Source organism: Dipodomys spectabilis, unplaced genomic scaffold, assembly GCF_019054845.1.
Source record: "Dipodomys spectabilis isolate Male_0828 unplaced genomic scaffold, ASM1905484v1 ptg000197l, whole genome shotgun sequence".
Taxonomy (NCBI): Eukaryota; Metazoa; Chordata; class Mammalia; order Rodentia; family Heteromyidae; genus Dipodomys; species Dipodomys spectabilis.
In genome coordinates, this window is record NW_024870874.1 from 12,754,794 (window position 1) to 12,767,231 (window position 12,438).

The 12,438-nt window shown below is 35.6% G+C and overlaps 1 protein-coding gene across 2 annotated transcripts in view; it reads right to left on the reverse strand.

Annotated features, from left to right (window-relative positions):
* Pot1 (protection of telomeres 1) overlaps nt 1-11,752 on the reverse strand; it is a 53,770-nt gene extending 42,018 nt beyond the window's left edge. Inside the window, exons 1-4 of one of the 2 annotated variants that reach the window (XM_042696035.1) lie at nt 11,685-11,724; nt 10,674-10,835; nt 6,322-6,394; nt 4,117-4,207 (exon numbers count right to left, since the gene is read on the reverse strand). In XM_042696035.1, the coding sequence (XP_042551969.1) occupies nt 4,117-4,207; nt 6,322-6,394; nt 10,674-10,796 (287 nt within the window). In that variant the 5' untranslated portion in view covers nt 10,797-10,835; nt 11,685-11,724. Of the gene's footprint in view, nt 1-4,116; nt 4,208-6,321; nt 6,395-10,673; nt 10,836-11,684 lie in introns of both variants that reach the window. The other variant, XM_042696036.1, reaches the window with a different exon arrangement.
* Between the last annotated feature and the right edge of the window lie 686 nt (nt 11,753-12,438).

Below are 12,438 nucleotides of genomic sequence, written 5' to 3' on the forward strand. Positions count from 1 at the left end.
GAGACCTCTGACTTGTAAAGACAAGTTTTGAACAAATAGCATCATCACCCAGTTCAACGAATTATTTATAAACCATCATAATTTCTCTGAATATAGTATGTCTCGTCATCCAGCATTGTCAGCTAATCCAACACCAGTTGAACTTTGTTTAAATTTGTCTGGAGGTATTCAGAGAGGAAAATAATTAACTGGAGGCAAAGCAGAACCAAGCGCCCAAACTGCTGGGCTCAAGTTCCAGATGTTGCTCTCTGTCCCACCCTCATTATCTGTATGTAATTAGAAGGCAAAATAAAAGCTGTCTTGGAACACATACCTACTATGTTCTTACATCCTAACAACTGTGGAGAAAAGTTTGTTATCCCCACTCAAAATACCAGAAAACAAAGTGCTGAATGTTAAGGAACCATAACCACTGCTGTATCTGAAAACAAGTACTCAGAGCCTTTTACTTCCAATATCTGGAGGATTACTTCTTCACATCCTTCAAGTCTGTGCTCCAATGTCACTTTATTAATCTCTGTTACCAGATGAAAGTATACCTTCCTTCTACTTCTCATCTACCTTATCTCTTTTCAACTGCTTTATTTTCTCCAAAGCACCCTTTACTTGGAAAGGTATATGTTTACTAAGTAAAGAACTACTGGGAGTCTAATCTAGTTCCTATAAAGCTGGCAGGGGCCACACCACAGAGAGACAGACACCAACCACAACACAAGCACTGCCTTCAGTCTCTTCTCTGTTTGGGGAATGGAACAGGAAAATCACATCAAGGCTCCTGAATGGAATGACAGGAGTTCTTGGAAATTTCAAAAAAAAAAAAAGTTATCATGTAATAAAAAACTGTTTCAGTTATTTCAATAGCTCTACCAGTATATATGTGCCTACTGGCTAAATGATAATCCTGGACATTCTTCTCATTGTTAGCATTGTTACAATTATTTAGGTGGTTCACCTAGACTAATGCTACAACTCATTAAAAAACTACTAGCTATCTATCGTATGACTGCTACAACCAGATCAGTTGATATGAAGGAAACATTTCAAGGAACTGTAAGATAACATTTAAATTTGCCTTAAGAGAAGTTAAGAATTAAATATTCTTTCGGGAAAACCAGCAGATCCCAAATATTGCCAAACTGTCTGCACAATTCACATATTCATGTGTTTTTAATTGTAAGAGCAACAAAAAAATGTTGTGATTAAAAATGATCTTTAAATCATTTTAGTGCTTCTACTTTTTGCTTTGTCTACAATTGCTTCCTTTTTCTCATACAATGTAAACATCTAAAGCTTTAATTTTAATCATTTTTTAAATTACCTTTTATTAAGTTGCATATAGGGGTTTCAATTCAACATTTCAGTTTGTGAATACAATGTATTTTCATTATCTTGATCAATGTCACCCTTTCATAATTCTCCCCATCTTTCCCAATCCTACCCATCCCCTCAATTTTTCTAGCTCCATATACATATATGTGTCAGTAGTTTATACACTTTCCCTAAATAAGATACAGAATTAAAAAAAAACGTAATGGATTAAAGAATATTTCATAATTTCTAATAAGATTTCCTCTCAAAAGCTGTGAGTTTAATTTTCTAGCAAGACATTTCACTGTGTACAGTGAATATGAGCCATACATATGCTACTGTAAATTAACACAATTAATAAGGTATTCATATAAAGAACAACTGTTTTAGTTCAACTATTTACTTAGTACAAGAAAAAGAATTTAGGGAGCAGATGTTCTCATAGACGTTTGTGTTGTTTTGAAAAACTGAAAAACAAGCTCACTGATTTCTAAAAGCTTGCAAACACATGTAAAAAATCATGTTCACTCCAGTTCTACCATGCTTTAGTTTCAAGTACTATAAAGCCTCCATAGTGATTTCCCTACCTCAGCTGCTACTCTGACAGAAGGAAAGAAAATGAATAATAATTTGTGAAATTATCAGAGAAAAAGGAATCCTGACTTCACATTTTATTATTTAACAGAATTGGTGTCAATTTTTTCAGGTATAATAATAAAACTGTAGTATGCCCAACTAAAAAGAAAGATACATAGATGCGTATACAGACATAAGTTCATCAATACTTTATAGTATTACAAAACTAACGTTAATGTTTGGTGGACTAATGTTACTGTGACACACAGTACCATTCTTTATATAAGTTGTTGTACAATATACATCTATGTATAGTTTTGGTGTCTACTTTACATAATGAAATTTTGGTGAAATTATATAGTTTCTTCAGTTTGCCTCAAATTATTGCAAATAGTAAAGTGAGTTGAAGATATGACAAATAAAGTAGACAGGAACTGATGAAGTTATATGAAAGATATATGGACATTCTCTATATAATTGTTTCTACTTGTTTTGGAATTTTCCATAATAAAATGCTTAACACCTAATAAAATGTTTCATTAAAAATAAAATGTACTGATAAGAAATATAAGAAGTTTACTAATTTGAATCCTTTCAGAAACCCTCTAGGCAGATTCATAGTTTACTGAAGCTGCTACCCTAGCTTTCTTATTATAATTACCATCATTCAGTGATTTCCCATTAGACTGGAGATAGTGGTTTCCATAAGGTCAAACACTGTATCTTATTAATTTAGTTTCTCTAGAGGTTAGCACAGTGTCTTTCAAAATGTCAACCCTTAATAAATGTTTATTGAGTCTAAATGAATGCAAGTGAAAATAGAGACACAATATAGACAATATCACTTGAAACTGTAGGTTTTTTACAAAGTAGAGATTTTCCCCATATGTTATTTACTTGCTTGTAATAACCTATTCAAAATAGATTGAAATCATATTTTTAATATTCATGCAATATTACATAAAAGAAAGCTCTAATGCTAAACAGCTTATTTGGATACTAACTGCTGACGGATTACAGTTTTTATATAGTTTAAAAATTAATTTTAATATATTTGTAGAAAAAAATAATCTCTAAGATTATCCACCAAAGAGTGACTAACCTGTTGAACTAAGTATCAATTAGCTAGCAAATTTGTTAGTCACTATTTAAATTCAGGTTGCATAAAATGTAGAGCCTTATTTCCTCAGCCACACCAAGTACATCTCAAGCCACACATCAGTAGTGGCTACACTACTGGCAGTGTGGATATAGGGGTTTTAATCCATGAAAACAGATGATGCTACCATAGGGGACTATGTCACACAGTCTCATTTGTGATCATGTATTTACTAAGTTACTGCATGTGGATACATTTCTTTTATTTAGGCTAAGAAAATCTAACAACAAAATTTGCTGTTTCCATTAGTTTCTTCTTTCCATTTTTTTTACATTACTGGAGTTTCAGCTCAGGGCCTCCAGGCAGGATTGTCATGCAGGCACTCTACTGCTGAGCCATTTCCATACCCTACTGCTTCTGTTCTTAAAGGTACAACTTTAAGAATGACATGAACGTTCATTATCAATGGTAGAGTAAGCATCCTTATCTTGTTCCTGATACTAGAGAGAAAGCTTTTAGTATCTCATTACTGAGAACTATATGATCTTTATAAACATACTTCATCATGGTGAGGAAATTCTACATATTTCTAGTTTCTGAGTGTTTTACCCATGGAAGGTATGGAGTGAATTTTTATCAAATATTTTTTGTGTCAAATGATATGATCATGTGATTTTCTCCCTTTTCTTCCAGTAATGTGTGCATTTCAGGGACTGGCTTTCTTACATTGAACCATCTTTGCTTTTCTGGGTCTTCACACATGTTCTTGGTTAGCTCGGTTACTACTTTGTTTAGGATTCCAGAGGAATTAACTTTTTTTTTTAATGTAAGAAAGTATTATGAACAGAAAATAAGTTTATATGAATTTTCATTAACATTTGTTAAATAAATATATACATAATTTTAGACATTCAATTGAACATTATAAGTTGGAACAAAGCAAAAGAAGATACTGTTCTTCTATGCCAATAATCAATTTTACCCATCACAGGACTTTTTTAGTTTAAGTGTCACTTTTTAGGTATCTTTTTTTTATAACACATAATGAAAAGTATGACAAATCTCAAAAAAAGTAAATATACCATGATTAATAACTCTGAACTCTTACAAAGAAATAAAGATAAAATACTTACCCTTTAAAGAAAACTTTGCTGCAGTCCTCTGCTAATTTTCCCAAAACTAATATATAAATAGTACTGACTTTTGAATTTGAATTTTCTTTTTCTGTTGAGAAAACAGAAAAACAGACATCACTTTTATATACACAACAAAATGATAACTATTTTTTAAAAGTTAGTTTCAAAATGTAATCTGGAGAAATTAGAATAATTGCAATTAGCTTTTAGCTTGCACTTATAATTTAAATACTGCAAAAATAATGTGCTGAATGCTATTAGACATTAAAATAAAAATTGTAACAAGTTTCAAGTAGAATAGAAAATAGAAATAGCAGAAAATAGAAATTTTATTGTAAAAAACATCATATAATAATCATCTTCTACTATGTTATTTCATGTTTATGTTTATAACCAAAAGAAAGTGAATAAATTCTAGCTATTAAATTTAGAAGTGTCTAATAGATCATCTCAAAATGTTTCATTTCTAGTCATGGTCAAAATAATTAATCTACACTAAACAGTTCAGAGTCTCATATATTGTTCACTCATTATTTCTTCAATTGTTCTATTTAAATTACAAACAGCTGGTTCTTCAAAAATACATATACTGTGCTTTATAAACTGTGATACATCCATGCTGGGAGAGAAGACACCAACTGTTTAGATAAAACCTTAATGAAATAGAGACTTCAGAGAAATTTCAAGGTTACAATGAATGCGCTAATGAACCCCAAAAGTATGTTCATAAACATTGCTATTGTTCAACAGTAAGGCTTCAACCTAATGTGCATTATCTTTCCCTTGAAAATCTCAGTTATGTGCCAAAAAAAAAAAACCCCAAAGAACACATTGCGTTACTTCTTTTGTCTCTAATCCAGTCCATAAATATAAATCCAGGATCTAGTGATTAGAGATGTTAATTTTCAAATTGATCAACCACGCAGTAGAACTAATTGAAGTGAATATGAAAAACCACATGAGGAAATGCCAATTTAGGATGTGCGTATTAAGGAAGTATAAAAAGCAAGGAAGCATTCAGCAAAGCCATGGGCATACTGAAGGTGAGTTACTGCTGCGTCCTCAGTCCCAAGATTGTGTGTGGTTCATAGGTGGTTCTTAGTAGTTGCAGAATGTCACAGTGACCTGTTTTCCATCATGTTGCACACCATTCTTCAAATGAATTATGGACATTATTTCTGTTTTCATTTTTAGTGATACTAGAGTTTGAATCAGGGCCTCATACTTGTTCAGCAAGTTCTCTACTACCTGAGCCATGCTCCCAAACCTTTTATGCTTTAGTAATTTCTGGATAAAGTCTTGTAATAGACTCAGACTATGATGAGGCTACCAATGGCTCTCACATATCTAGGAATTCAGGCATGCAAGATCATGCCTACATTATTGGTGAAGATGAGGTCTCTCTAATGTGTTTGTCCAGGTTGGCCTCAAAGTCTTACTTATCTCCACCTCCCACACAGCATGAGGCACTACACCTGGCCTTAATAACAGACTTCATGAGGTCTACTTTATAACCTTCAAATGCTCTTGCCTTACCAGGAAAGATGACTAAGAAAAAGAGATTTTCCCTATATAACGACTTTTTAAAGAAAGACTGGCTTGAAAAGTAAACTGTTAAGAAAGTTAAGTTACTAAAATATCTAGGTCTCATCAGTAAAATCAGAAATAGGAAGAACAGTTAGGTAACAAGGTTAGATATGAAAACACAAGAATTTAATGTAACATTGAAGAAATGAAAGAGATTGAAAAGATAATTATTACTGGGTAAAGTGGCTTATGACTGTAATCACAGATACTTGGGAAGTAGAGGCTGACAGGACCACAGTTCAAGGCCAGCTTATGCAGTTAGCAAGACGCCTCTCAACAAATGAACTGGTGTGGAAAGAGGTACCAGTAATACAGCCATGTAAGAGTTGTATGTAGGAGGATCATGGTTCCTATCAGAAAAAATAAAGGAAAAAGGGCTGAAGGAATAAGGCAAGTAGTAATCCGCATGCCTACTAAGTACAAGGCCTTAAGTTTGAACTCCAGTGCTATGAAAAAAATCTAACATTTTGCTGCATATAGTTTTTTAGATTACTGGGAATGTATTACTTATTAAAAATTGTTCAATATACATGTGTATATATGTGAATGTAAATTTACATATATATAGATTACAGATATAAAGCTAAGCAGAAGCAAGTCTATCAACACACAAACCTTGAAGTCCAAACTTCAAAATAGCTGTTCCACTTTGACGATAATTTAAAGAAGAGATAAGTGAGAGTTTTCCCTGAAGAGGAGAAAAAAGTAGTTAAAAATTAGAATAATTTTAAAGTATTAGACTATCACCTTTGTGAAAGTTGCTGGAATCAAACTAGTCACTTGTGTCAACCCTAACCAAAAGATAAATAATAAAACTACTTAGAGGTTCTGAAAAGAGAGCTCTCATGTAAGACTGCCTGATAGTAGTAAGTAATCATCCCAAGATTCACCCAGGATCACAACCTTGTACAAATGCCACATAAAGCACTTCTGTGAAAGTATCTGTATGCTTAACCTGACTGGTGCCATTCTTGTTACTAATCACTATGGCTAGGGATTATTATATCAAAATGTCTGACACAATGTTCCTCACTTTTGCCTTTAAAAACTTCTCCTTGAGTCAACCTCCCTGAATATTCTCAGTTTACAATGACATGCCTTTCCCATTGTAAGACTATTCTATTCCCAAATAATTATCTTTTATCTAATTTTTACTTAGGCAGATCCTTTGAAGTCAATATACTGTGTTTTCAAGTAACTTTTTATAAAGTATTAAATAATGTTAAATTTATTTTACTAGAAAAAATCACAGGCCCTAAAAATAATGTTTATTATTTTCATATTTATTTTTTATTTATTAATTTTTAATTAAGAAATTAAGTATAAATAGGCTTATCTTATTAGTTAAGAATATGCTTACCTTATTAGATAAGCACATATAAAAATGAACTAAATCAACTCTCCTAAGATTTGTTTTGCCCTATTAGTCCCATAACAACAAAACCAGGAGGGAGGGAGGGAGGGGGGGGGGAGAGACACACACTCTTAGAAGGGAATGCATCTTTTTTAAAAAAATTTTTTGTCAGTTGTGGGGCTTGAACTCTGAGCCTATGCAATGTCCCTCAGCTCTTCAGCTCAAGGCTTTGAAACGAGATTGTCAGATCTCCAGCCTCCTCCATAGCTAGGATTACAAGCATGAGCCACCAGTGCCTGGCAGGGAATGGAATTTTTAAAAGGAAAATTTCCAAGTGCAAAATGATACTCTCATAAATAAATAAGGACCGTATGGCAAAATCAAGACACCAGTTCAATTTGGTCTTTTTTCTGATTCAGTAGCTAGCCCGCTCAATTTGGAAAACCATCTAATCAGAAAGATAAAATGAAATGTTTAATCTAGATGGTTTCTACAATTTTTCTGGCTCTAAGATTAATAATACTATTATATGTTCTTTGGAAATATCCACATAGATACTTATTCATGTAAAAAAGTTTAAAAATAGAACTCATAATACACACATTAGTGTCAGACTTTGAGCCAGCAATAAGAATGAGACAGGAATCATTTTTATTTATAATAAGTTTTATTTATAAGATAGTAATCATCAGGGCTGGGAAGGTGGCTCAGTGGTAGTGCTTGCCTTACATGCAGGAGGCCCTGGGTTTTATTCCTCAGCACCACATAAGCAGAAAAAGCTGGAAGTGGCTCTTTGGCTCAAGTGGTACAGTGCTAGCCTTGAGCTGAAGAGCTGAGAGGTAGTGCCCAGGCACAGAGATCAGGCCCACGACTGACAAAAAAAGATAGTAATCATCAATAAAATATGCACAAAGAAGATATGCATGAAAACCTGGGTTCGATTCCTCAGTACTACACAGTACCACATAAACATAAAAAGGTGGAAGGGGCAATGGGCTCAAGTGGTAGAATGCGAGCCTTGAGCAAATGAAGCTCAGTGACAGTGCCTAGGCCCTGAGTTCAAGCCCCAGGTCTGGCAAAAAAAAAGGACAAAGTGCTACAAATTAACAATAAAAAAGTGAAGAAAGGCCAGAGCTGTTGGCTCCCGCCTGTAATCCTAGCTACTCAGGGGGCTGAGATCTGAGGATTACGGCTGAAAGCCAACCCTGGGCAGGAAAGTCCATGAGACTCTTATCTTCAAGAAAACTACCAGAAAACTGAATGTGGTGCTGTGGCTCAAGTGGTAGAGCTCTAGCCCTGAGCTCTTCAGCTGAGGGACAGTGCCCAGGCCCAGAGTTCAAGCCCAATGGCTGACCAAAAAGAAATTTAAAAAGTTAACAAATTTCAGAACCCACTCACAAGACCCAGTAACAAGCAAGGACAATCTTCTCAGATATACCCTGCTTTCAGTTCCACACCTAGCATTCAATCCCCAAACAACTGAAAAATGGATTTGCATTTTAGTGCTCTAGTAAAACCCATCTTCTCAAATGACTAATAACTTGTGAGGTTATTATATCCAATAGATACTATCTAAAATTTAAAGTGATCATCTACCATCAACCAGAAATCTTTGGTCCCTAGCAAAGACAGTGGAAATGCCAATCTCTAGTAGCTATTTGAACTGTTTGTTTTCCCGACTATAAGATGAGAAGAAGGCCTATTTCCATGCTGGAAGATATCAACGCAAGAGTAGGTGATGCCAAGATCAATGTCAACTGTCTGATCCCTTTGAGATGGTGCTAATGTGTAATTTGTATCTGTTGGCAAAGAATCTGCACAAACTCCAAAAGCTGCCACTGCAGTAAAAGAGTAGACCTAAATTTAGCAACTTCTGTAGCATTTATAAAGTTGAGCTGCTAAAGTAAATTACTGGGCAAACTTGAACATGGAACATGTATTGTACAGCAGGGGAAAACAGCAGGGAAAGAAAAAGAACTTTGCACTTAATAAGCACTGTACTACAAGGGGGAAATGTAGTAAAATTTAAAAAAGCACATTTAAAATTGCCAAATAAAAAAAGACTCAATTACAGGATTCCCAAAGTGATTAAGATTAGTCACTTTTTTAAACTTGCCTTCCTAAGTATCCAAAACACAATTTCCTTTTTTCTACTTATCTGGACATTCTATCTCTTTCATGTGCTACCTTGTTTCACTGACTCCTGTAAGACAGGTATCTTCTATGCTGTAGCCAAAACAACTATAAGAGATCCTTGAGCTCCAAATGTTTGTTTATTGCATATTAAAACTTGGATATTTCCAGACTTTTTCAGGCATATGCAAAAATTGAAAGTCATCGAATCCCCAAGTTGCTCATGTCTCTTACTGTCTAGGCCAGGTGGATTAGGAATCAATAGCAGATCAGTTTTTTTAACTCTTTTCCTCCTCTCTCTAGTCTAATTGTTCTCCAAGACCTTCCTTTTCTTCTTTTATTTTTCTTTCTTTTTATGAAATTGAACCTACGGCGTTGAGTGTGCTATATAAGTGCTCGACTGGGAGCCACACTACCATTTAGTTCATTCGTTTCTACTTTGTCTTGAGATAAGATCTTCCTAACTTTGCTGAGGCTATCCTCAAATTGGAGATCCTTCTGCCTCCTCTTCTAGAGTATCTGGGATTACAAGCATTTGACACTATGCCTGGCTGTACAAGTTCTGTTTATTATTATGTTAAACTAAAGCAAACTGTCTAGATTTAAGTTCCACCTTTATCACTTATTAGTTGTTTGATCTCAGGCAAATTAAAGTTTGTGAAAGGAGTACCTACATTTATACATGAGTTGATTGGTATTTTAGGTACATGATCTTTAAATACATATATCTATCTGGGTATACTAATATATGTATGTATATATATATACATAGGTATTTTACATATATGGAAAGAGTTCAATGAATGCTTTTTTCTATTACCATTAAATTTAATATTTTTCTATCTACAGCCTTCCCACCATTCTTTTTCCACTGATTCAATGTTACTGATCACGTAGATTATTACAGTATTTCCAAATCAAGTATATTTCTTCTAAACTTGCTATATACAATATATTATTAGTTTGAACTCAAAATAATCATGTATTTCTCCTACTGATAAATCTGCTAAGAGTCCTTCATATCTTTAAGGTAGCATTAAAATTCAACATACACATAACTGCCTCTATGTAAGAGAAAAATAAAGGTGTCTTTCTGGAACTTCTAGTTCAACTTTCTTGAGCCAACTCATCAAAAACAAAGTCTCTCACACTCATGTATCGCAATGCTACCACAATTAGATGTGGAGGTTGGGTAGCAACATGTCAAACTTCACATAAATGTTGCCACCTTTAGTATAACGACCACAATCATTCACCTTTGAATGTACCTGTGAAACATCCCAGTGAATCACAGAATCCAGTGAAATGTTCACTAAATGAATGTTGCAAAGTAAAAGGAATTTATTGAACTATTTGGTCTCAACTGTAATTAAAAAAAAAGATAAAATTATTCTTAAAACAGCTCTCATAAAGAAATGAAGTATAAACAATAGTATTCCTTTGAGAAGGAAAATGCATTCTGACTTAAGAAACTTCTTACCTGAATATATTTCTTGCTATAATCACAATCTGGCTGTAGGCATCTGAAATCTATTTTGTGTAAATTACTTAGTGGCTGAACTGCAGTAACTCCATTAACATCTTTTAATAATTCAAGTGGCATATCAGTTCTGCTTCACAGTGATGTCCAAAGTAAATTCAACTAAGGAAAATATAAATACCAGTATTTTTTCCAAAAAGAAATAAGAAGAAAAAGAAATAAGCCTCTCTGCTTTAGTTTTGCATTTTCTTCTTCTTAAAAAAAAAAAAAAAAAGCTTATTGGGGTGGGATTAGGTGGCCAGGCCAATTGACTACTTACCAACACAAAGCATTCTTCTGGGAAATTGAAGCTTAATTCTTTTCTATTTAAGTTTTGTGTGTAAAAGTATCCCCCATTGGCTAGTTCTAAGATCTGTTAAAAACTTCACTAACATATTTTACCACTATGAATTAAAACTTAAAACTGGGAAGGAGGGGCGAAATGTTCTCTTTGAGGGCCTTTGCAATCCCTCCTGCAGTTGTAATATTGCATTGTCAGACTGAACCCAAAGCAGGTGTTTCCTAGGTGAAACCCCCTCCCTCCAATGTCTAAGGGGGGTGGGAGGGAGAGAGGGAGGAGGAGGAGGAACAGGAAGATGAAGAAGAACCACCTCCATTGAACTGCAGGTTCCCTTATGCATGGAGGATATAGTCTTAATTTTCACGCTTCCTGCCGGACCCTCCCCAAACTCCTCAGGATCTCATCTTAAAGTGTGAGCACCAGCCACACCCAGACCTTTTGCGCTCCAAGAGGCGGGCCTTGGCCTTGGCTACGACCGTCTCCCTCCACGCCAGGGAAGAAGGCCGCAGGCTAAATGTCAGCCCCATGGGAGTTTCCTCCGCCATAACGGCACCATGCTTTCACCTGAACGAAATCCGCCTCCTCCTCGTGTCTGTCCAGGGCCCTACCCACCTTCCCCACGCCACGGACCCCACGCCACGGACCCCACACCTACTCCAAATTTCACTTACGCTCGGGCTGCAAGGAAAACCAGGAAGTGTTCAGATAGGCGCGCGCGTGACGTCACACGCACGCAAGCGCCCGCACCGCCTCCAGATTTTGCGCATGCGTCCTGGGCACTAGTTTTAGCATTCCCTAATCGCTCCAGCCGACTTCACACACCCGTGAAGAGGGCGGAGCACAGGGTGACGTAAAGCCTCGGAGTTCCGCTTGGCCCCGCCCCTGGCGGTTTCCCGCCTTCCCTGCTGGAGCCCTGGGCTTCTGCGGTGCAAATCCTAAAACCAGGACTGAAGCTAAAGTTCCATCCATTGATTGGAACGGAACGGACTTTTCAGTTCCTTTTTTCTGAATAAAGCACCCGAGTGCAGTTTCTATAAGGAAAAGTTCATGCAAAGATGACCGCGGTATTTAATTTGGTATGGTTTTTAATTGCAAAAATGCTGTACAGAGAGAGGGGTTACAGTTACCTGAGCAAGGTAATGAGTGCATTTCCCACAGACCATTGTTGCCCCCTCCTTTGATTTTCCCCTACCATCCCTTCCTTCCCCACCTCCCCGCCCCGCCCCCAACTTGTAAAGTTCGTTTTCAATAGAGTGTCTTGTACATCTCATTGTTGCAATGGGTCAACCTGTATCCCTATTTAAGCTATTTAAATTCTTTTTTAATGGCCTGGACAGAATTCTACCAGAGTTAATGCAATTTTCAAACAAGATTAAGGAACATTGACTCCGTTTACAAGATTATGGTTTTTGTGGTTATGACATT